Source organism: Ammospiza caudacuta, chromosome 34, assembly GCF_027887145.1.
Source record: "Ammospiza caudacuta isolate bAmmCau1 chromosome 34, bAmmCau1.pri, whole genome shotgun sequence".
NCBI classification, from domain to species: Eukaryota; Metazoa; Chordata; class Aves; order Passeriformes; family Passerellidae; genus Ammospiza; species Ammospiza caudacuta.
The window spans coordinates 1411753-1434056 of NC_080626.1; the positions used below are offsets into that span (position 1 = coordinate 1411753).

The 22304-nt window shown below is 47.8% G+C and overlaps 2 protein-coding genes across 2 annotated transcripts in view; both read right to left on the bottom strand.

Moving 5' to 3' along the window:
- LOC131570330 (zinc finger protein 271-like) overlaps positions 1 to 22304 on the bottom strand; it is a 294337-nt gene that overhangs the window by 150799 nt on the left and 121234 nt on the right. The window lies entirely within an intron of this gene.
- Positions 1 to 22304, bottom strand: part of LOC131570425 (serine/threonine-protein kinase PAK 3-like) — a 38479-nt gene that overhangs the window by 14334 nt on the left and 1841 nt on the right. Inside the window, 5 exon segments of the mRNA XM_058822786.1 lie at positions 827 to 958; positions 1418 to 1455; positions 2381 to 2525; positions 2527 to 2588; positions 8111 to 8222. Coding sequence (XP_058678769.1) covers positions 827 to 958; positions 1418 to 1455; positions 2381 to 2525; positions 2527 to 2588; positions 8111 to 8222 — 489 coding nt within the window.

Sequence of the window (22304 nt, forward strand, 5' to 3'; positions counted from 1 at the left end):
CATTACAAGACAGCAGTCAAGGACTTGCAGCTTTGCTCCCACTCTAGGCTCCAATGCAGTTTTCAAAGCAAACTACACAATAGAAGGTATCAACAGACACATGGAGTGTCTGGTTTTTGCCTCAGAAGAAGGGCTCAGAACTACTCACTTTGTTTCTTTTGCCACACTAGACAAGAATGGTCCCCCACAGCTTCATGCACAACACAGTCATCTCCTTGCAGCTTATAAAAGACCAAGAAACAGGCAGACTCAGAGCACCTATCTGCTCTGCTACCGGCTGCTCTGCCTGAAGGGGCAAAAGAGCAACCTGGCAACAAAGGCACCAAAATCCCCGACTTCAAGCAGCAACTCTACATCCCCAGTGTGTCTCTGAAATACTCCCAAGTAAGCACACCCAAGAAGTTTGTGGGGACACCCAAGAAGTTTGTGGGGACAAAGCACCACCAAGAGCTTTTGTGGTCAGATCGACATTTTTTTGTGACTGCAGCAACTTGGCCAGTCTGTGCAGGGGGACAGGTCTCTCCACGCCACAGTGTCCCCTGTGTATCCAACAAGGCTGAGCACTGTGTCTTTGACACACTCCCTGCTCTGGGAACAGGGAGCCTTCGTGCTTCAGGCTGGCCCCTATCAAAATGCCAGGAAGCTGGTGCCTAAACGTGACAGACCAAAGCCCATTGTCCACCTCTCACAGGCTGGGGACAATCACCAAGCCCTGGCAGGACTCCAGCACTCAGCATCCTCAGCCAGCAACAACAAGTGCTGGCTGGTCAGAAACTTGCAGCTCTGGCCTGCACTAAAGACAGCAGCACACACAGCTGGCACTTACTGGCTCAGAATGTTCAGGCTGTGGTGTGAGCACAGCTGGAGGCTGGCGCTCATCCACCTCATTTGCCTCCTCTTCGGCCTCCTCTCCGTGAGCAGAGGGAGCCAGGGGAGAGACTGCTGTTGGTTCTGTGATCTGTGGACAGACAGCAGTGTGAGGGACACAAAGTTACCTATAATTGATAACCTTATTTCTATTCAGCACTTTAATCTATTCAGCTCTATTTCTACAACCAGCTCTGCTAAGGACAAATCAGAAACTTTGATAACAATGGGATTCTGAGTCACTGCAACTAAATTTAAATGGGCTAATTCAACAGAATTGCTAATAGTTCTGAATTAGACATTCCGCCCTGGCTGCTATCAAGAAGCAACATTCTCTCTGCAACATGAGCTTTTCATTCCTTGAAAGTTCTGAAATGGAAAATTAGGAAATAGCCAGCGATGCCTTTGTTATTGCTGCTGCAGACATGGAAATGGATTTTCTTTCAGCCTACCCAGCTGGCCCTCCACACTCTACTGCTGCAGACCAAGCTCACAGCTTGCTCTACAATTCCTAAGCACCAGGAACATGAAATGTTCCTTTCTCACTCACCTCAGGATCAGCACCTCTGAATACACGCTTCAGGTGACCTGGAGTGGGCAAGGGAAAATGAACAAGTGCTGTGAGAAAACTGCCTGGGCTGCTGAATCCCACAGAAGAGGTCAACCCAAACAGAGAGTATTTTTCTTTATCAACATCCCTCCACATGACATAGTTCTTTCACACAGCCAGCAAGAAATCAGGACAATAATCTTGGTTGTGCCTACACTTTGGCCTGTCTAGTCAGTAAATGAATACAAACATGATCAAGAAAATGCAAATTGTTCTTCAACACTCAATGCTTCTGTTCTGTCTAACAGATAAAGCAGCTTTTGTTCTTTTGTCTTTCAGGTACTTTTTTCAAAAAAGAAGTTGCATGCACTAATTCCCATTAAGTTGCTGACAACAGTCACCCAGAGAAGCTTGCCCCAAATGCCCCTGAGCTGTGGCAGTTCTATTGTGAAACAGCACAGCAGCAGCTCCAGGCTCAGGAGCAGACACTCACTGCTTTGGCGGTTGCACTTCACTGCAAAGGGAATCACTCTTTGAGCACTCAGTCAAGGGTCAAAACGGACAGTCAAATCCTTTCATTACAAAATTTAGAATAAAAGAAGCTTTCCCTGAGTTCTGGGGAGAACTACAAAGTCTTTAGAAGGCCTTCTGAGAAGGCCTCCCAGTCTGCATTTTGGAAGTTGTCCTGCTTGTCCCAGCAACCTGAGGAAATGACAGACTCTGCTGCCACAGACTTTCCCGTGGAGGGAACGGAGCCCTGCAGGTTCCCCTGCAAATGCTGCCCCTGTGGCTACAGACACCCCCTTTTAGCTGAACCTCTTGACAGGAGCTTTTCTAAACCACTGGCATCCTAATGCTCTTTCTCTTTCAAAATCAACTCAGTCACTAAGAAAGACCAAGAAGACATGCAAAAGCCAGGTTAGGTTACACCCTAGCCTAAATAGAGTTGAAACCTCTACGTACTTGCCAGGCTGGTAATGAAATAGGCGGAATAAACAGTGCCATACATGGTGCAAACTGCAGCAGCGAGTTGCTCAATCATTGTAGCACTGTGCTTCAAGTTTACTCCAATCAAGACTCCTGTCAGTGTGCAGCTACACGCTGACAAATGCCACAATCAGGAGGATGCTCCTGATCTGAGCAACCTCAAGGACTGCTCTGGCACTGAGGCCTTCCGTGCACCAAGGCAACCTTCTGATGTCACCACGACTATGTGGCAACCATGCCCTGATATCACAAAGCAAAGTATGACAAAGCAAAGCATCACAAAGCATATTAGTCTGTGAATTTATGCAAAGCAATAACCGGCCTTTCCTACAGCAAACACAAAATGGCCTCGGAAGTTCTCCTCTGACACAAAGCAGCACAAACTCCCCCCATGGGCCAAACCCTGTTGTTCAGGGATCCAAGAGGAACTCCAAGAGTGCCCCAAGCACCTACAGCCTGTACCCCAGCTGAGCACTCAGATGGGACACAAGAAAAGGAAACCAGACCAAGAAAATGGCCCAAAGCATTGTACAGAACCAGGAGAGAAAGCACTATTGGCATAGCAGCTGAAGTAATTCCTAACAAATCACCCCATATATCTGCATGTTTACAGGATGTTTCCATGGCTGCTGTGTATGTACATCTCTTCCTCTGCTCTTTCTTCCCCTTTGGCAGCAGTCGAACTGGCAGCATCTGCCCGCCAGCAGCAGCTGCTCCAAGCTGGGAACGCCACTGGCGCTGCTGATTTCCAGAGGCTTCTGTGTGCCAGGGGAAGCCAAGGCAGGAGCGGGTTGAACGGTGCTGGCGCTGCTGCTGCTCTGTGCCAGAGAGCCCCGGCTGGGCAGGGCACGGTGCCCACTGCGCTGCGGGCTCCTTCTCCTGCCACAGCTGGGCACACCTGGCAACAAGGCATGACAACCTGTGGGCAAGCCAAGGGGTTTCTGGGGCTGCACTGCTCCGCACACACCCAGCACACCTGCAGCACACAATTTTAACCTCAAACAGGTAAACCAAAGGGAAACAGCTGGAAAGGCTGTAGTGAGCTGGGGGTCGGCCTCTTTCTCCGGGCGACAACGGATAGAACAAGAGGACACAGTCTCAAGTTGCGTCAAGCTAGATGTAAGTTAGAAGTAAGAAGGAAATACTTCACAGAAAGAGTGGTCAAAAACTGGAATCATTTACCCAGTGAGGTGGTAGAGGCATCATCCCTTGAAGAATTTAAAAAAAGACTGGATGTGGCACTTGCTGCCATGATCTAGCTGAACAGTTAGAACATCGGCTGGACTAGATGATCTTATAGGTCTCTTCCAGTCTTGAAAATTCTGTGATTCTGTGATTCTGTGATTCTGTGAAAAGATTTCATTTCAACCATTCTTTATGCTTCAATAGAAATGACCAAAATGAAAGTTACCGAGCAGGGCCGATCCACACTGCCAGCTCAGTGTGAGAAAAGAGGCATTACTTTATTTCAGTGCTGGGTGCGTGGGAATCACTGCCCTGAAACATGCACACCCACGTGTTAGTATCCATGGAACTAAGACATTACTTTCATTACTGTTATTCATTACTTTGCTCAAACTCACAGGCTAAACATTCTCACAAAGTATTTGACATGTTTAAATCACTTCCCCAAAATTACTGACATTTAGAGTAGGGGTCTCTTGAGGGTCTCTGCTGGCCATGTGGTGAACATCCCATTCCTCAAATTCTCCTCCCACGGTTAGGAGCCTTCTTCTCCTTGAATGCATTGCAGCTACCTCCTCAGTAGGCCCACTGTCTTTATTCTCAAGGCTAAGACATCCACTTGCACACGTTAACCACTGCTGTGAGGGAAGGTACAACTAAGCACTGCCTGGTAAAGCTTAACAAATTCACAATTTGTTTCAGGTCAACACTTCCCCAACACGTCTCGTTCCTTCTCTGGGAATCAAACACAAGCATTTTGTGATCACTGAGCCCAAGGCCGCCTCCAACCCTCCTGTCACCCAGCAGCCCTTCTCTCCTCACAAACAGCAGGCCCAGCAGTGCCTTCCCTCACTGGCTCAGTCACCAGCTGTGTCAGGAGTTCTCTGTCACACACTCCAGGACCATCCTGGACTGTTTGCTCTCCGCTGCACTCTGTTGCCAGCAGACATCCCCACCCTGTTCCATGCCCCGTGCAGAACCCTGCACCTGCTGTCCATGGGCACCTGGAAGGGGAGGCGCTCACGGCAGAGATGCACCAGCTGCCCTGGGCAGGAACCAAAACCCTCTGGGGCACAGCTGCTGGCCTGTGTCTGGCACAGCTCTGCACACCCCACTCCTCACGGGCCCTGGGCTGGAAATGCAATTGCACTTTCTGCCTCATGGAGAAACACCAGGGCTGCACAAACAACGGCCAGCAGGCCACATCCCAAAGGCACTGCAGCATGGAGCTGAGAAGGAAGAAGACCCTTCCCCAGTTCCTAACCATACCAAAACCACCATAATGGGGACTTTTAATCTTCTGAATGTAGAGTTGATTCACAGGGTGACAAGGGAATCTTCCAATGGAGTTGAAGCTTGGTAGAGTTTATATTCTGAGTCCTACTCAGACTGTTGACTTGAAAATTTATTTTAAAATACTTTTTAAAAGGCTGTGCAGTCGTATGGTTTTGTTCTAATACCAAAATGGCTAGATGAAATGTACTGGCATTTTAATTGCATCCAAACTGATTAGTCTGTAAAAGCTTTCCTGCAGAATAGCCACTAAACAAGAAATTCAAATCTGTGGACTGTTGACTTTGCAAATTTCTACTAAACTTATCAGATAATGAGGCATTTTTAGGTAGATCATAGAGAAAATTAATTCCTATGGATAACTTGATTTGGATAAACCTGTTGATTTCAAATTAAAACTGCCAGCACATACTAAGTGGAAATCTGAAGACTCACTTCTATGAGCTCTGAATTACTAGATAGTCATTGTTTGCCATATTAACGAAAATTAACATTCTGGCTATTTTGTTTACTTACAGTCAGCTCTTCAACACTCTTTGTAACACCAGAAAGAGAGTTTTTAGCAATGTGAACCATGGGTTGGTGGAGCATTGCAGAAGGCTCCTATGCCAGCACTAAACGTTCACATTTACCGTGGCATCCCTTCTTGCCTTTCATTCCAAGCTACAGCTCAGTTCCTGCAGTACAGATTCACACTTGTAGTCTGTATTTGCAGCTGGTTCTTACTTCCCTGTCCAGACAAAAATCATGCTGAGATCTCAAATCAAAATAAAACGAGGAGAGAGTCAGGTTCTGGATAGGTATAGCAAGAACTAAGAGATTTTTTTTGCAAATATGTTGAAAAGCAGTTTGTACATGCTGCAAAAACGGCAGATTAAAGACTTGCACTCTAACTTGCAAGCTGAGCTTTGCCTGTTCTTTCTGGACTGATTTCTTGAGGCCAGACACTGAACCCAATCAGTAAGAAAATCAAAACCACAGGAGTAGTTTGGAGAATATTGTAAATTATTCTGTCACAATGCTTTTTGCCTAAAAGTTCTGGCCATCATCCGATTGGAGTATTTAGAGGAGATCTGTCGCAGACATTTTTTCACAGAAATCCTTTCTTTCAGACTTCTGTGTCTTCTGGAAGGCAGAGGCCTCAGAAGAGAATGTAAACAATTGTTATCAGCTGCTGTGGAATGCAATAGGATGCACCTGATTGGTCTCGTGTTATAAACAAGCACATGTTTGTGATTAAAGGCCAATCACAGAAACAAGCTGGGGACCGAGTCCCTGGACACAACTTTGTTATAGATTCTTTCTTTCTATTCTTAGCTTAGGAAGCCTCTGCAACTTCTCTCTTTATTCTATTTAGTATAGTCATAATGTATTATATATCATATATCAATAAATCCAGCCTTCTGATCAAGAAACAAGATTCACCGTCCTTCTCTCACCATGGAGACCTTCAACAGGTTGCTGTAATAAGATCGATACCATCATACTGTGCCTGTGCACACAATTCCTTCGCAGGAGTAATCCATGAAGCAACGCTGACAAACCCACGCCAGCAGCTGCTGCCACACAGCCATGAAGCAGAGAATCTGTATTTCTGCTATACTTGGACAGCTGAAGATGCCTCTGCTGAGCTAATTTTAGTGACTCCCCACCACAGATGAGACCTTGTGGTGAGTCACCAGCAAGTCAGGGCAGTTAATATTCTGCCTAAATGAAGTGAGTCTAGCAATACATAGACCATGGAGCCTGAGGAAAGCCAGCAGCTGTGGGAGATTTAATTTGTTTCCGTATCTTTCTTTTTACTAATTTTTTGCAGTCAGTTATTTAAAGAATGGAAACTTATGGCACACCATTGGCTGGAAGGTTGGTCAATCTTCCATTCATGACTCCTCTGAAAGCATCACCCAGTGTTTTTATCAGTAGCTCTTCCATCATCATGGCTCACACAGCATTTCCTGCAGCTCTTGCTGGAGTCAGGGAAAGGCACCAGGAGAAGGGGGAGAAAGCTGTGTGCAGAGGCTGTGTCAGCTGAAGAGACATTTGTTTCCTCTGATTTGACTGAATGGCTGCAGGAACCTTGCTGGCACTGCTGGCGGGGTGGCCTTTTGCAGGGCTGGGCAGAGTTTGGGGCCCAGGATCCCTGCTCTCGGTGGGACACCAGGGTGAGCAGCCCCTGTCCCACACAGGAGCAGAGGTTCTGTGGCTCTGCCCTGGGCACAGGGACCTGCCACTGCCACGAGCTCCTGCCGCGGGTCCTCTGGGGCAGCTCCTGCTCTGCAGTGATGATGGGCGCAGCTGGGGGTGGCTGCAATGGAGGGTGGCTTCCAGTGGGCTCTGCTGGTCTGCCACACTGAGCCAGCAGAGCTTCTGGAAGGAGTCTCCTCTTGTGAGCTGCTGGAGCTGGAGCTGGCACTGGCCACAGAGCCGCTGTGCTCATCCCTGACAGGCCCAGAGCACAGCAGCCTCTGGGCCTCCTTGCTGCACGATGGCAGTGAGGAGGCCAGTGAGCAGAGGTTCAGTATGCGTGACTCAGTTTCCTGATAAACTGTGCTAAGAAAACCCTGCATCCCTCCTGCCAGATCTAAGACACTCCAAGAAATCTGTTGGCACATTGGGAACTAAGAACTGTTTGCATTTTGAAAAATTGTCTTATGAGTGCTTTTGATTGTTTTTGTCATTTTGTGTTGATGCAGTTGATCCTTCAGAGAAGCTTTCCTAATAATATAAAACACTGGGAATTGTGGAGACACTGGGGGGGCATTCCCTGGTCTAGGGAGACACAAGAAGCTCCCCTCAAAAAGCTGTTAGACCCCATTGGCTCCTTCCCCTGTTCCTGTGTCTGTTCCTGCGTTCCTGAGCCACACCTTCCCTATTCCCTGATCGGGCCCCCTTATCTTTGTACTGCCCCGAGATCAGGGTCAGCCCCCAGGCCCCCGTGGAGACAGAGTGAGACCCTCTGTGTGTGGGTGCTGGGACCTGAACATCTCCCTGCACAGCTGAATAAAACATCTGTGGAGATTATGCAAAGGTCCTTTTTGCTTCTTTACCCTGGACTATGCTAGCAGCAATTCAGACTGCTCCAGAGGAGAAGCTGCAGTACTGGCACCAAGATTTTGGCAACTTGACCATAGGCACAGAGGGCGTGCAGGATGCTGCTCTATGGATTCCTTAACCAGCCATCCCTGGTGCTGGCATATTCCCTCCAGCTTCTGCTGCAGCCAGGGCCACCTTTGGTCCAGCAGATGACATTGTTATTTGAAAAATTCGGCCCACTCCTTGGGCAGGAGGCCATGCACAGGCTCTGGTCCTGCAGCCCCTGCTCAGCTGGGGACAGTGCTCCCTGTGGGGAAGATGGAGCAGCCATCACAGGGTCTGGGGGGCTGCTTTCAGCAAGGTGGCCAGGCTCTCTCCCTGCTGGACTCTAGCAATTGTTTGGGGGAGCTGATGGCACATTGTATGTAGTCCTGTTCATCCTACTCAGAAAACCTGACAGCTTCTATCATTCTTCTGCAGAGTGGGCACGCTGGATTTCTCTTTGCCCACTGCAGGATGCAGCCCAGGCAGAACTGGTGGTGACAGGGCAGAGAAAAATTCACATCCTTCTTAGTGACCTGGCAGATGGGGCAGCTCCATTCTGTCCCCATGGCCATGTCTGTCTGTCCCAGCAGCAGAGAAGAGCTGAGGACCATGAGCTGCTCTCATTGGCAATCTTGCATGGCCAGAGCCCAAGCTCGAGCCAGAGTGGTCCAGGCTCTGTCAGTGCCCAAACATAAGCAGGAAGGGATGTTGTATCACAATGCATTCCTTGGTGAAGGAGGTCCATAGCAGCCTCAAGAGGCACCTCAGACACTCAACAGTCAAGGCAGTAACATATGGACAGGACACAGATGGCAGTTCATGGCTGGGAGAGCATTCGTAGACATATCCAAGGACAAATTTCCCAGGAACTCTCCACAGCTCTGGGATCTGCCCATCAGCTCTGTCAGAAGCTTCAGCAGAACAACCAAAGTCCTAAAAAGCAGCTTCCAGACACTTTTTCTACCACCCTGCCTGAGTAGCCGGGTTGCTTGCTGCAAAACACTCTTCTTCTCCTCTTCCCCAATGCCCTGTGGACACTTGCTGCCAAAATAAAAAGCTCCTGGCCCTCTGTGTGATGTGATAATACAGTTTTTATATTTCCATGCTGAGATGAAAGAAAGCTGTACTGTGGGTCAGGAGAGGCCAGGACCCACTTGGCCTTCCTGCAGGCCGAGGGGGTCCCAGCAGACATCCTGGTGCTTTTTTGGGGAATGTGTGAGGGTCAGTGGAGGGGGTGACAGAGAGGCCAAGATCATAGATTGGAAACTCAGCTCCAGAGAGCCAGTGCAGACTCTCCCTGCTGAATGCTTGCTGGGGCTGACAAAGAAGGAAAATGCCCCAATAACAGCCCGGTGCCACTGTGTCTCAGGGACAGGTACAGGGAGGTGACAACAAACAGCAGCATGGCCCGGTCTCACAGCTCCTAGGAAGCAGTGACAGAGGGGCCTCATGTGCCAGAGATTTCAGAAAGGCTGCCTTCTCAAATGGCCACTCTGAAAGCCCTCTCTTTGCCTCTTGGGTTTGTGTGTGCTTTTGACAGCCACAGCATCCTGGGGCAACGCGTTCCATGATTTCATTAAGCACTCCTTGAAAAGCACCTCCCATTGTTCACTGAGCTGCCAGCCTGGTCATTTCAGAGGGTGCTGCCTTGGTGGAGAGAAAAATCTATCTTCTGCCTTTCAGGGAGCTGAAGGAGAAGGGACTCTTCACCATCAGACACCTGGCTGGGTCCCATTCAGAGGTCCTGCTTTGTAGACTTGGTGAAGTTTGCTTGGCAGTTACCAGCGAGGTGAGAACATTGTTCTGAATTGTCCCCCATACTTCATACACGGTGTGTAGAGTAGGTATGTGCTTGTTCATCTCCATGTGTGCTCAGGGTCTGCCTTCATTTTTGCCTGAGATTTCTAGTGTCTGTCAGCTATCTGTAGGATCTGTGGGCACATGCAGCTGTATTTACTGGCAGGTCGGGTATCTGACACTCATCTTTGAGTGTGGAGCCTTTATAATGCAATGTGCAAATGCAAAAACTGAGACACTAATGACGTTATTTGCCAGAGTCCCAATCTCTGCCCAAGCTGTGATTCAACACTGCAAATTATTCTGTAGACCTGAGCCTGTGTTTTCTGTTTCCTGGCTGAGTGCTTCAACTACTGGTGTTGGTTTTTTGAACAGGAGAACCTGACTCTTTTATCTTTATCACTTGTGCATTTATGATTTGAAAGCAGCCCTTGCTTTAATTTTCTAGTTAAAGGGCCTAAAATCAAAGCTGTGGACATTTTAGAAGGGTTAAGTAGAACACTTAATGAAATTTTTATTTTAGGCCAGAAGTGAGCAGGTCTGAGACCAGAAATTGGTGCCAGAGTAAGTGCCTTTCTGTGCTTGTGCTCTCCTGCTCTTCTTGTAATTTTATGTTTCTCTGGACACAGTGGGATGTGTTGTCATTTCCTGGGACTTCTGTTGAAGACAACTGGTTTTCTTTTCAAGGTGATTCTTATGTTTCCCCTCTTGACTTCCCCAGGTGACCAACCTCCGTTCCAAGGTGTCCTGCTCTGCCATTGTCACTCTGGGAGAGCTCTCTGTGACCTTGAAGAAGGACAGGGACTCTGCGGTGGATGAGGTTGCTCGGGTCCTTCTCCAGATGGTGTCCAACTCCCCAGAATTTTTTCAGAAAGCAACCAGTCAGAGCCTGGGGATCATGGTGCAGAATGTGACTCCTGCACGAGCAATGGCTGCTCTCATGGACATGGGATTCAAGTAGGTTCTTCTTCTTTTAGTGATATTCTTCACCTTCGTGTGTGTGGGAGGGAGAAGGGATGAGACAGAGAATGGGAATGGTTGGAGGGAAGGGTCCTGTATCCTGCATCTTCTGTGAACTCAGTGACTTGATTCTCCAACCAACCTCACTTCTTGTCACCTATTTCTGCCCTCCTGCAGCCCATTAGTTCTCAGAATCACAGAACTGTAGAATATGGGGAGTTGGATGGGCCCATCAGGACCATCGTGTCCAGCTCCTGGCCTTGCCCAGAACAGCCCAAGGGTCACACCAAGTGCCTGAGATTGTTGTGCAAATGCTCCTTCAGCCCTGTCAGGCTTGGTGCTGTGACCACTGCCCTGGGGAGCCTGTTCCAGTGCCCAACCACCTTCTGGGTGAAAAACCCTTTTTCCTGATATCCAAACTAAAGCTCCTCTGACTCAGCTTCCTGCTGCTTCCTGGAGTTCTCCCAGTCTGTCAGATTTTCCTAGATGTGGTGATCAGTGGGGAAGGGAAAGTGCCTGCAAAGGCCAAGGATAGAGCCTTGTGCTTTTGTGGGCAGAGGGACAATTGCAATTGCAGCTGTGAGCAGTGTTTGGTATTTCACAGTGCTAACCACAGAGGCCCTGGGAAAACCATGTCTCCTCATGATGCCATTAACTTGAGAAATGAGGAGGGTCCTTGCTGGGGCGTGGAGCACATGGGGGACAATCTGCTGGGTGTGGCACAGCCTGCACAGCAGGTGCAGCTCCTGCCAAAGGACTCTTGTATGAGTGTTCTGGCCTTAGAGCTCTACTTTCTATCCAAACTCATGTTCCATGTTAGCCTTGAGATGATGAATCACTTTACAGGAACTTCACAGGCTGACTGCCATGGGACAGTTGGAGCAAATGCTGCCTTAAATGTTGGTGCTGGGCCTGATAGTTCCCAAGAGACACTCTCTAGAGCAGGACAGCCTGGCTAAACTGCCTGCCACCCTTTCCTCAGCATTGGAATAGGGTAAAACATTCAGATGGATCCATTGCCAAGCCCCACAGAAGAAACAGGCTGCATTGCTGGATATTCTGCAACTTCACAGCCCACCACGTGTTTTCCCTGCATTTGTTGTTTTCCAAAGGTCTGCAGATTTGGGGATAAATGGGTGGAAAGAGCCTCAGTCCTGCTGTAGCTCTGTGTACTGGGTGCCCTCTGATGGGTCAGCATCAATTGTCCTTAATTGCTAAATTATTCATATGTCATCTATTTCTTTAATCTTTCTCCGAGTAAATACTGTGAAAGAAACTGAGTATCAGACAGTGCAGGGAGACTGAATTCCCCCTCTTCCGTGCAGGCAGGCCTTGTGTGCAATGCTACCTTTGTGTTTAGCTGAGGACAGAGCCTTGTGCAGGTGTCTGAAGGTGCAGGGAGAGCCCAGGCTCCTTCCCCCAGCAAGGGCAGGGAGCAGCTCTGGCCAAGGCCGGCGCTGCCGCTGCTCCTTGTCCCTGTGCCCAGGGTTTGCTCTCTCCTCCCCAGCAGCCGCCCCGCCCCGGTGCGCGAGTGTGCGGCCCAACTCCTCCTGTCCCTGGTGGAGAGAATTGGAGTCACCCAGCTCGCAGGCACCCCCAGGGCTGAGAGGCTGCCACACGTGGCAGGGAAGCTTGCTCAGGACTGTCACAAGGACACAAGGTAATGATCTTCATTTCACCTCCCAAAACAGGAAAACCGCTTTGTGTCTGGCTATAAAGGTGAAAACACACAAGAGTGGAAACTAAAGGGAATATGAAGTTACCTCATGGTGTGAATAAGGGCCATAGAATCATGGAATATGCTGAGTTGGAAGGGGCCCATCAGGATCATCAAGTCCATCCCCTGGCCATGTGCAGTGACCCCAAGGGTCACTCCATGTGCTTGAGAGCATTGTCCAAACTCTTCTTGAGCTCTGTCAGCCTTGGCACTGTGACCACTGCTCTGGGCTGCCTGGGCAAATGGCTGTGCTGGGAAACCCGAGGTTGGCCAGCAAAAAGGAACATTGCCACCTTTTTCCTGTGGCTTGAAGGATTCTTTACTGAGATCAGAAGATCTCAGATCAGCCAGTCCAACACTTTTGTTTGCACTTAGGTGCACAAGAAAAAGACAAAGTGTTGGCTGATGTTCATCACTGAAGGATCCCAAACATCCATTTCTCATTAACTTCTGACTTGCCTAGAAATATATCAGGGGTCTTTAGCCAACATATTCAGTCTTTCTAAACCTGTTCTGCAGATTTCTAGAATGGTGTTATCTGTGGCTCAGTGAGCTCCACATTTCTTCTTGAAGAAAACTCTGGTTTCCTAGTAGCAAAATCAACCCAAACCACCAAAATCCCCTTCCTTTGGTGATGAAATTCCAATTAATAGCTGCCAAGAGCAACTAGCAGAGCAACTAGCTGTCCCTGTGCATACACATAATATAGAATAATCAATAGGATGCATGAGGTGTTTTGTCCTGGCTTCCCTGCCAGTTAAAGAAAGGCAAATTACTTATTAGCAAGACATTGCTAATAAGCTTTGACAAAAAAGCAGATGTTTTATGCTTGTTCCCTGGGATCCTTTAATGCCACAGAAGCACATCCCCAGTTTCAGAGTGAAATGGTATTTTTCTGTTGCCCCATATTCTCCTTTTGCCTCTTGTGTTCAGCTGACAGCACTGTGCAGTGTCCAGTGAGGTAAATCTCCCTCTTTGTTGAGTAGGTAATGCCTTCTCGTGCAGGGATTGCACCTGATGAGTTTAAGGGATCAGCCCCTTCTGTTAACACTCTTCCTGTGTTTGTTCACTTTCCTTTTGTTTCCTTCCTTCCTGCCTTCCTTCCTTAGGCATTATGGACAGGAGATGGTGAAGATGTTGCTCAATCATCAACAATTTAAAATGCTTTTGGAACAATCTCTTTCCCCCCGTGACCTGGAAGATATTCTGACAAGAAATAAGAAGAAAGTAAGTGCTTGGCAGGAGAAATGTCTCCTTTGTGCAAGTATTGCCTCTGCTAATATGAAATCAAAGATACCCAATCTGTCTTTAGCTCATTCCTCTTCTGCTGAATCATTTTGCTCCTGGGAATGAGCTGTTAATCCTCAGCCTGTTCATCTGCAGACCACAAAGGAACTGATATTCTTAGGGAAAAAGTGGGGTTTTGCATATTTTCAATATCGGTCACAAAGAGGAAAGGGAAAGAGGAGAAAATGGGTTTACATTTAAGTGTAAGCCCCCACCATGCTCTCCCTACTCTGCCCCCTGTAAAGCAATTAAGTGAGAATTGTGCTTCTGAAGATAACAGAGTCTTTGCAAAGGACACTGGAAGTAGTAGTGCCAAGAAAATTCCCAAATTTACAAAAGATATCCAAGTCAATCCTAGTTACTACAATGACTGTCTGTCTTTTGGGAATACTGCCCTGCTGTCCAGCCCTGTGGAGCTGGAAGAAGCTTGGTGAATTCAGCAGCATCGAGTGAAAAATCCTTTGGTTGTTTGGGGGAGAATTTTATATTTTGGTATCGACATTACAGAAGGGAGCCTGCCTTTGTGCAGGAGCAAGGAGAGTGAGTGTTGAACCAAACTGACTTCCAACACAATGGGCCAACCCCCCCAAAAGAGTCCAATTTATTCTGTTGATTGCTTTACAAACGCTTGTTGCCTACCAGTTTGCATTACTCCCATTTATGGTCAAGACTAAGGAATTTGGGATTTTAGACTGCTGCTCAGTCTGGTAGCACCCATAACCTGCCTTGGGCTATTGAAAACAAAGAGCTGGCATCACTGAATCTCTGGTCTGTTTCCATCTGTAAGTTAGGAAATGTTTCCCTAAGCCTTGGTAGCAGTGATCCTGGTTCTAACTTGTGTTTTCAACAGGGAATTTCCTGTTTTATATTCTAAAGATTGAGGAGGTTTCTCTATGTCATTGTAGGGGATGGAAAACCAGAAGGCTGAAGGCCCATCTGTCAAGGAGCCGGTGAAGGAGAGGAACGATGGCTCAAAGGAGCCCCAGGCCACATTGTCTGCTAGCAAACAGTACTGAGCACTTTTCTTAGATGTGACAAAGCACATGACAGGCTTTACATGTCTCTTCCTCAGGAAAAACTTTCTGGCAGAGATGACCAATGCCACAGATTGTTTCCTTTCCCTACAAATGCTCTAGGATAAAAAATGTCTACTTCTGCATTGTGCTGAACACAACTTCTCTGGAGGGGTGTCCACAGAAATGGAGAGACAAAAAGACACCCATTGGCTGCAGCTCAGACGATCCAGTTCAGTGGCAAGGGCACTGTTGTGGAGGCTGGGAGAGGGCCAAGTTTCTGCTGCCTTACTTGGGACAAGTAAATTCAAACAGTGTTGTAATCATATTGTTGTGTATCATATTTCCAGAGTCTCATACCGTCTGGGTGGTTTTCTCACAGCAGCTCTTCACAGCAGTGCTGTTGTTGCTTCCCAGCCAGGGCTCCTCTGCAGCCCTCCCTGAATGCCTCACCCCCTTTTATCCCAGCTACCTCCACAGGCCAAAGCTGCTGCCCAATTAAGGACATCACAGCTGCAGCCCATTTACAATAACTAGAATCAGGGCAGGGTCACTTATACAATACAGAGATCTTTTACTGCCATACATATATTTACTCAGGCCCCTATAAAACAGGGCTTTTTTTTCATCTGAGTGGAGTCATTTTCAGATGGGTGTTTTGATGAGAAATCTCAGTCTGGAAGCAAGATGCCGTTCCACAAAGATGCAGTTCTCATCTGTGAGGTTTGGCCTGGCTGAATCATGGTTCTTTCCTTTAAACAGTACCAAGTTTGAGTAGTAAGTAGCAAGGCAATTCCTGAACAACTTCAGTCAACGGGTGTCTGAATGTGGACTTTATGCCTTGATATTCTTGTCCTTCATGTAATTTGCTTGGTGGACAACATGTTTTGTTTATTGCCCCCTGTGCTGCAATCAGCATTTAAGACAGGAATTTGCTCCTTGCTGTCTCTTCATGGCAGTTGCAGAGCTACTTGTACCTGTTCTCCTCTGATAGCAGAGGGGGTTTATTTAGCTCTGTCCTGCTCAGCAGTGGCAGGAAAGTGACCACATGCCTTAGTAGCATAGCTACCATCTTCCTGTGCTCTTGGAAGAGAAAGGTTGATCAGGAGAATTGTTCCCAGTGGGGTTGTGAAGCTGTGCATCTGGTCTCCAGGGAAGCAAATGAAATGTGAGCGTAGTTCTGGGATGTCTGGCTTTTGTTTTTATCTCTCTTACTGATTTTCTGAATCCTTCAAATATGGCCCTGTTTATCTGTTCAGATGCATCTGAGCTACTTTTCCAGATTGTCATGCCTGGTTGTAGAGACACTTCTCCAGAGTGATGAGTTCCCTTATTCTAAGACACACACGTCCCATATGAGGAGGCATTTAAACTAGGCAGTAGTGTCTCTCTTTCTCCACAAAGCAAAGTGACCTGTGTGCCCTGGCAGCCATCTGAAGATAGATCGGGTGCATCTCATCCTTGGTTTTCCTGAGTGAGCACTGGTGAGAATGTCACTTGCAGATTGTCTGCCGTAATGATTATCTTGAGGTCCAGGTTGTTCTTCAGAGCCTCATGATTTTCCAGCTTGAAATCACATGATTAGGAAAGCTGCTCAAGATGTTTTGCTCACAATTAACTGAAGGTATTGTCTGTGGCTGCAGCTGTCTCCATAGAGAGCAGCAGGCACAACTTTGCCAGGCATTGTCCTGGGGAAGGATGTTAGAAGATCAGAGAAAAGAGTGAGAAACAATTCTTATCTTCACTTGCTGCACCTGTTGTTGTGAATATGTGGAATGTGATATGGAGATTTGTTTACCAAAGGGTAATTTCTTAATTGGCCACTGGTGATGGTGTTTTGGATTCAATTGACCAATCTGGTCTGTCTGTATCATAGCATAGCATAGCAATTGATCAGCCTTCTGGAATCATGGAGTCAATGCTAATTATTTCCTCGACGGGGATGCCATGCTACGATAATTATAACCAACAGGTCCTCATTTGGTTTTATTTTCCAGGGTGAAATCTCCCTCTGATGGACACCTCCTACCCTGTGCAAAAGCCCAGGTCACGTCACCTCCAGCTGTGGAAGAAACAGAGCTGCTCCAGAAGCTTTACCATCTCCTGGAAGCCAAGGAGTTTCAGGCACGGATGGAAGGAGTGGAACTCCTCCTAGACCTGTGCAAAACAGCCCCCAGCTCATCTCCACTAACATTGCCCAAGTATGTAGGGTATCTTCACTGCTCCTTTCCTTTAGCTCCTTTCCTAAGCCTGTAGCAGCAAAGTTAATTCAGTGTGTCTTGGCACTCTGTCCTGGCTGTTTGGGACACTCTGGTCCCTCTTACCCAGACAAGTTCAGGACAAGTTATTTCAGTCCAGCTGTATTTGTCTGGCAGGTGCCTATTGATGCTGTTCATCAGATGATGGCAGAATTTTCTGCTGATGTAACTGCTGCTCTCTCCTACTCCCAGCTGGGTGAAGTGAAGGGAATCCAGCCCCTGAAAGCATGGCAATTGTTCTCTAGACCAAAAATGGGTTTGCATAGGGAAGAGAAGTATCAGGCTGGGTTGGTTTAAACCCAATTGCTTTTTATAAGAACACTTCTATATACTCCATCTTGTCTTACACAGGCACAGCTCTGGCTACTCATTTCCATCCTTGTTCCTATTCCTCTTGGTAAAGACAGTGCTCTCCCTTCTTGGGGGTCTGTTTTTCTCTTTGGAAAAGGAGGAAAACAGCTAAGGACTCATCTCTGCCTTCTCCTCCCAGTAGCTGCTTTTTCCATTTTTCCAGCAAAAGGGGCCTGATAATGAGGCTGTCAAGGGACTGAACCTGCTCTAATGAGAGCTGTACAGCACATGACATTTCAGAAGTCTACCTGTTACTTAGAGAAATGGTCTGGATCCTGGAAGAGTTGATCAGAGCCCTGCACTTCCCCAGACACTGGCTCTGAGACAAACAAAAGAAAACTTAGATCTCCTCCAGCCATAGTTTTGGCAAAATCATAATTGCCCTCAGTACTTGAGGCAACTGTATAGAAAACCGGCATTGTAAACATCTGCTTCCATTCAAAGCCAATGTACTCTTTAGCATTAATAAATGGAATTAATTTAATGATTTATAGATGGAGAGAAATACCATAGGAACTATTCTGTCCCCAGCCAAACCTCTTAAAAACAGAAGAAAATCGTTCAACCAGCATGAGGTTGTGCCACCATTCCAGTGAGTTGCCCCCAGGAAACAGTGAAATTGTGCAGGCGAGTGCTGACCTGACAGAAAGAATCACTTTCATCTTTGACATTGCTGACTTCTACATCCACTCTTCAAACAAGGACATTTGAATCCAGCCTTCACGTTGCTTGTTCTCTTCACAGATTTTTGAATATTTTGTCTTGAGAATATCTGACAGCCACAAGAAAGTGAAGCAGAGGGCACTGGATGTGCTGGCTGAAATCACAGGAGCACTGAAAGATGCCTTGAACCCGGTGATCATTGGTTTGGTGGAGGGAATAACAAAGAACCTGAACTCAAAGGATCCCAGGGTTCGTGGGGCAGCTGTGAAAGCACTGGGAGAATCCATTGCTCATTTGGGTAAGGCTGAGCCCTGGCAGGGACTCTCCTCAGCTTCATCTCTGTCTCTCCTGCACAAGAGAGCGCTGAGTGCCTTGGCAGCTGCTCTTGTCTGTGGAACACTGCAGCTGACACCCACCAGAGGCTGTGCAGGTGCAGTCCTTATGCACCATCCCCAACAGGCTGGAATGGGATCAGCATTTATCAACAGGCCCAGGAGCCCTTGGCTCTGTGCTGCTTGTCTGAAGAGCAAGTCCTGGACTGCAGCTCTGCTACAGTTCAGAGGCAAAGGGGGCTTGGAGTTTGCTTGGGCCCCGTCTGACTTCCCAAATGAACAGCTTTGCTGTTGGCATGAAGGGACACTGACCCATCAGAGCTTCTGCAGAGCAGCCACCTGGGAGGCTCTACATTAGAGGCATTAGCTGCCTATTTTCCACTTTTCTTCTTTGTCTTCTATGTTCAAAGGGGAACTTGTGATTCGCCAAGTTCATTTCTTTAGAACAAAGAGGTATAAACACAGCTGTCAATGATGCCTTGTTCCACCTGTTGTTTTGCATGGGGCAAGATGGCCACAGCAATTAACTACATAGGCAAGGGCTGCTCTAAATTCCTTTGCCACACAGATTTATGTCTGCTCTAAAAATTCCGTATTGAGGGAACATGCCGGAACAAAGGAGTGTTGAAGAGGCAGGTCTTCAAGAGGAGTTTCCACTTTCTCCTCCCCAGCTGCTCTGTGATCTCAGGAACTGTCTGACTCAGTGCCTTTCTGTGTCCCAAGTATGGGGCTCTTCCTTTTTGCTCTGGGATGCAAAACCTTTCCACTGCTTCCACGTGACTGAACTCTTGAGGTCCCTGATGTGAAATGTTTTAACACAGCTCCTGCTACAGCAGACAACTTTGGATTTACAAATGTGAAAGGATAGCTTTTCTTCTGGAATTTAAAACCCTGCCAAGTATGCTGGAAGGAAAGAAGAATAGGATTCAAACATCTGCAGAAATGTGCTTGATTTTATAAAATGGGGTTGGCCCTGTCCTTTCTCCTATGACCTGAGAAAAGTGAGCAGAAACATGTGTTTCCCTTGTAGATAAAGTGTCCCTGCTGAAAGAGTTCAGCTACCAATGGAATCACCTGAGTGGCCAAGCCCTGCTGGATGTCACCGAGCATATCACAGGTATGGCCTCCCCTTCTGAGCCCAGAGCTCTTCCCAGGGAGCATTTACAGGGAATGCCTGTGAGCAGACAGCAGAGCAGCTCCTCCAAACCAGGAGGTGCTGAGCTTGTCCCTGCTGCCCCATAGCCAAGGCAGGTGGGTTTGGCAGGTTTTCCCTGGCTGCTGCAGAGCTGGGCAGCACCTGAGATGGGGGCAGCGCTCGGCCTGGGGCTGAGCTCTCACTGGGGCATCTCAGAACCACCTCCAGCAAAGGGAGGGCTAAAAATGCCCCAGCTGGCTCCTCTCTGGGGAGCTCAGGGACATCTGTGATCTTTGAGGGGAAATGGTGGCCAATGTTGTTTCAGGGCATCAGTTTGTTTTGTACTCACAGAATTCTTGTTTTTCTCTTGGAAAGTTCTGAGGCTGAACCGTGCAGAGCCTGGGGGTCACAGCTTAGGCCAGAACTCAACAGAGGTACCAGAGGCACGGGTTTAGTGCAAGGCAGCCTCTGGGGCACAGGGACAGAAGCAGAGTGCTGAGGCTCCCTGCCTGTGCTGCCAGAGTGGCCTTGGACTGAGCCTTTCAGGGTGTGCAAACAGTGTCTGCCTGTGTCAGCGCTGTCCAAAATGCTACAAATGCAGCTGATAATTGATTCCTCAGAGGAGCTTGCTGTGTCAGCAATAGCCAAGGAATGGAAAAAGGATAATCTCACAGAATCACAGAATCACAGAAGTTCAAGACTGGAAGAGACCTATAAGATCATCAAGTCCAGTCGATGTTCTAACTGTTCACTAGATCATGGCAGCAAGTGCCCCATCCAGTCTTTTTTTGAATTCTTCAAGGGATGATGACTCCACCACCTCACTGGGTAAATGATTCCAGTATCTGACCACTCTTACTGTGAAATATTTGCTTCTTAATTCTAACTTACATCTCGCTTGACGCAGCTTGAGACTGTGTCCTCTTGTTCTATCTGTTGTTGCCCAGAGAAAGAGGCCGACCCCCAGCTCACCACAGCCACCCTTCAGGAAGTTGTAGAGAGCGATGAGGTCGCCCCTGAGTCTCCTTTTCTCCAGGCTGAACAACCCCAGCTCCCTCAGTCGCTCTTCGTATGGCTTGTGCTCCAAGCCCCTTATTAGTCTCGTTGCCCTCCTCTGGACACGCTCAAGTAACTCGATGTCCCTCCTAAAGTGAGGGGCCCAGAACTGGATACAATACTCCAAGTGAGGCCTCACCAGTGCCGAGTACAGGGGAAGAATGACCTCTCTGCTCCTGCTGGCCACTCCATTTCTGATACTGGCCAGGATGGCATTGGCCCTCTTGGCTACCTGGGCACACTGCTGGCTCATATTTAATCGACTGTCAACCAGCACCCCCAGGTCCCTTTCCACCTGGGCACTATCCAGCCATTCCGTCCCCAGCTTCTATCGGTACAGGGGGTTATTGTGGCCGAAGTGCAGTACTCGGCACTTGGACTTATTGAAGTTCATCCCGTTTGATTCTGCCCATGCATCTAACCTTTCCAAATCTCTCTGGAGAGCCCTACACCCCTCAAGCAGATCTACACTCTCTCCCAATTTAGTGTCATCAGCGAATTTACTAATAAAAGACTCTAAGCCCTCATCCATATCGTCAATAAAAATGTTGAACAAAACTGGCCCCAACACAGACCCCTGAGGGACACCACTGGTGACTGGTCGCCAGCTGGATGTGACACCATTCACCACCACTCTCTGGGCCCGGCCATCCAGCCAGTTCTGAACCCAGCAAAGGGTATTCCTATCCAGACCACGGCCAGCGAGTTTGTCCAGGAGTATGCTATGGGAAACAGTGTCGAAGGCCTTGCTGAAATCCAGAAAAACAACATCTACAGCCTTCCCTGCATCCAATAGCCGGGTTACCTGATCATAAAAGGTGATCAGGTTAGTCAGACATGATCTACCCCTTCTAAATCCGTGCTGGCTGGGTCTGATACCCTGGCCGTCCTGCAAATTTTGCATGATGGCACATAATATAAACTGTTCCATTATTTTGCCAGGTATAGAGGTCAGGCTGACTGGTCTATAATTGCCAGGATCTTCCTTTGCACCCTTTTTGTGAATGGGTATCACATTGGCCAGCTTCCAGTCATCCGGAATCTCACCAGTGATCCATGACTGTTGGTAAATGATAGAGAGTGGCTTTGCAATCTCATTTGCCAGCTCTCTCATTACCCTAGGGTGGATCCCATCTGGTCCCATAGATTTATGAATATCCAAGGATTTCAATAGTTCTATAACAGCCTCCTCTTGGATAATGTGGGGGCCATTCTGTTCCCTAAAACCAACGACCAGCCTAGACGGACGGGAGTCTTGAGGGCAAGTCATCTTCCCATTAAAAACCGAGGCAAAATAGGCATTGAACACTTCTGCCTTCTCCTCGTCTGCAAATACTAACTTCCCACCTTTGTCCAGTAAGGAACAAAGGCTGGTCCTACCTTTCTTCCTACTATTAATATATTTATAAAAACATTTTTTATTATCCTTAACAACAGTCGCTATCCTGAGTTCAAACTGAGCTTTGGCCTCCCTAATTTTTTTCCTGCATACTCTAGCAGCCCTCTTGAATACTTCCTTGGAGACCTGACCCTTTTTCCAACTCTGATATGTCCTCTTTTTATTCCTAAGCTCCTCCAAGATCTCCTTTCCCAGCCAGGCTGGACGTTTGCCCCGTTGACTGATCTTTCGGCATACAGGAATGGTTTGTTCCTGCGCCCTCAAGATCTCTGCCTTGAAGTAAGCCCACCCTTCCTGAACTCCTTTATTTTTAAGGGCAGCTTCCCAAGGGACGCTCTGAATTAATCTCTTAAACAGGCCAAAGTCAGCCCTCCAA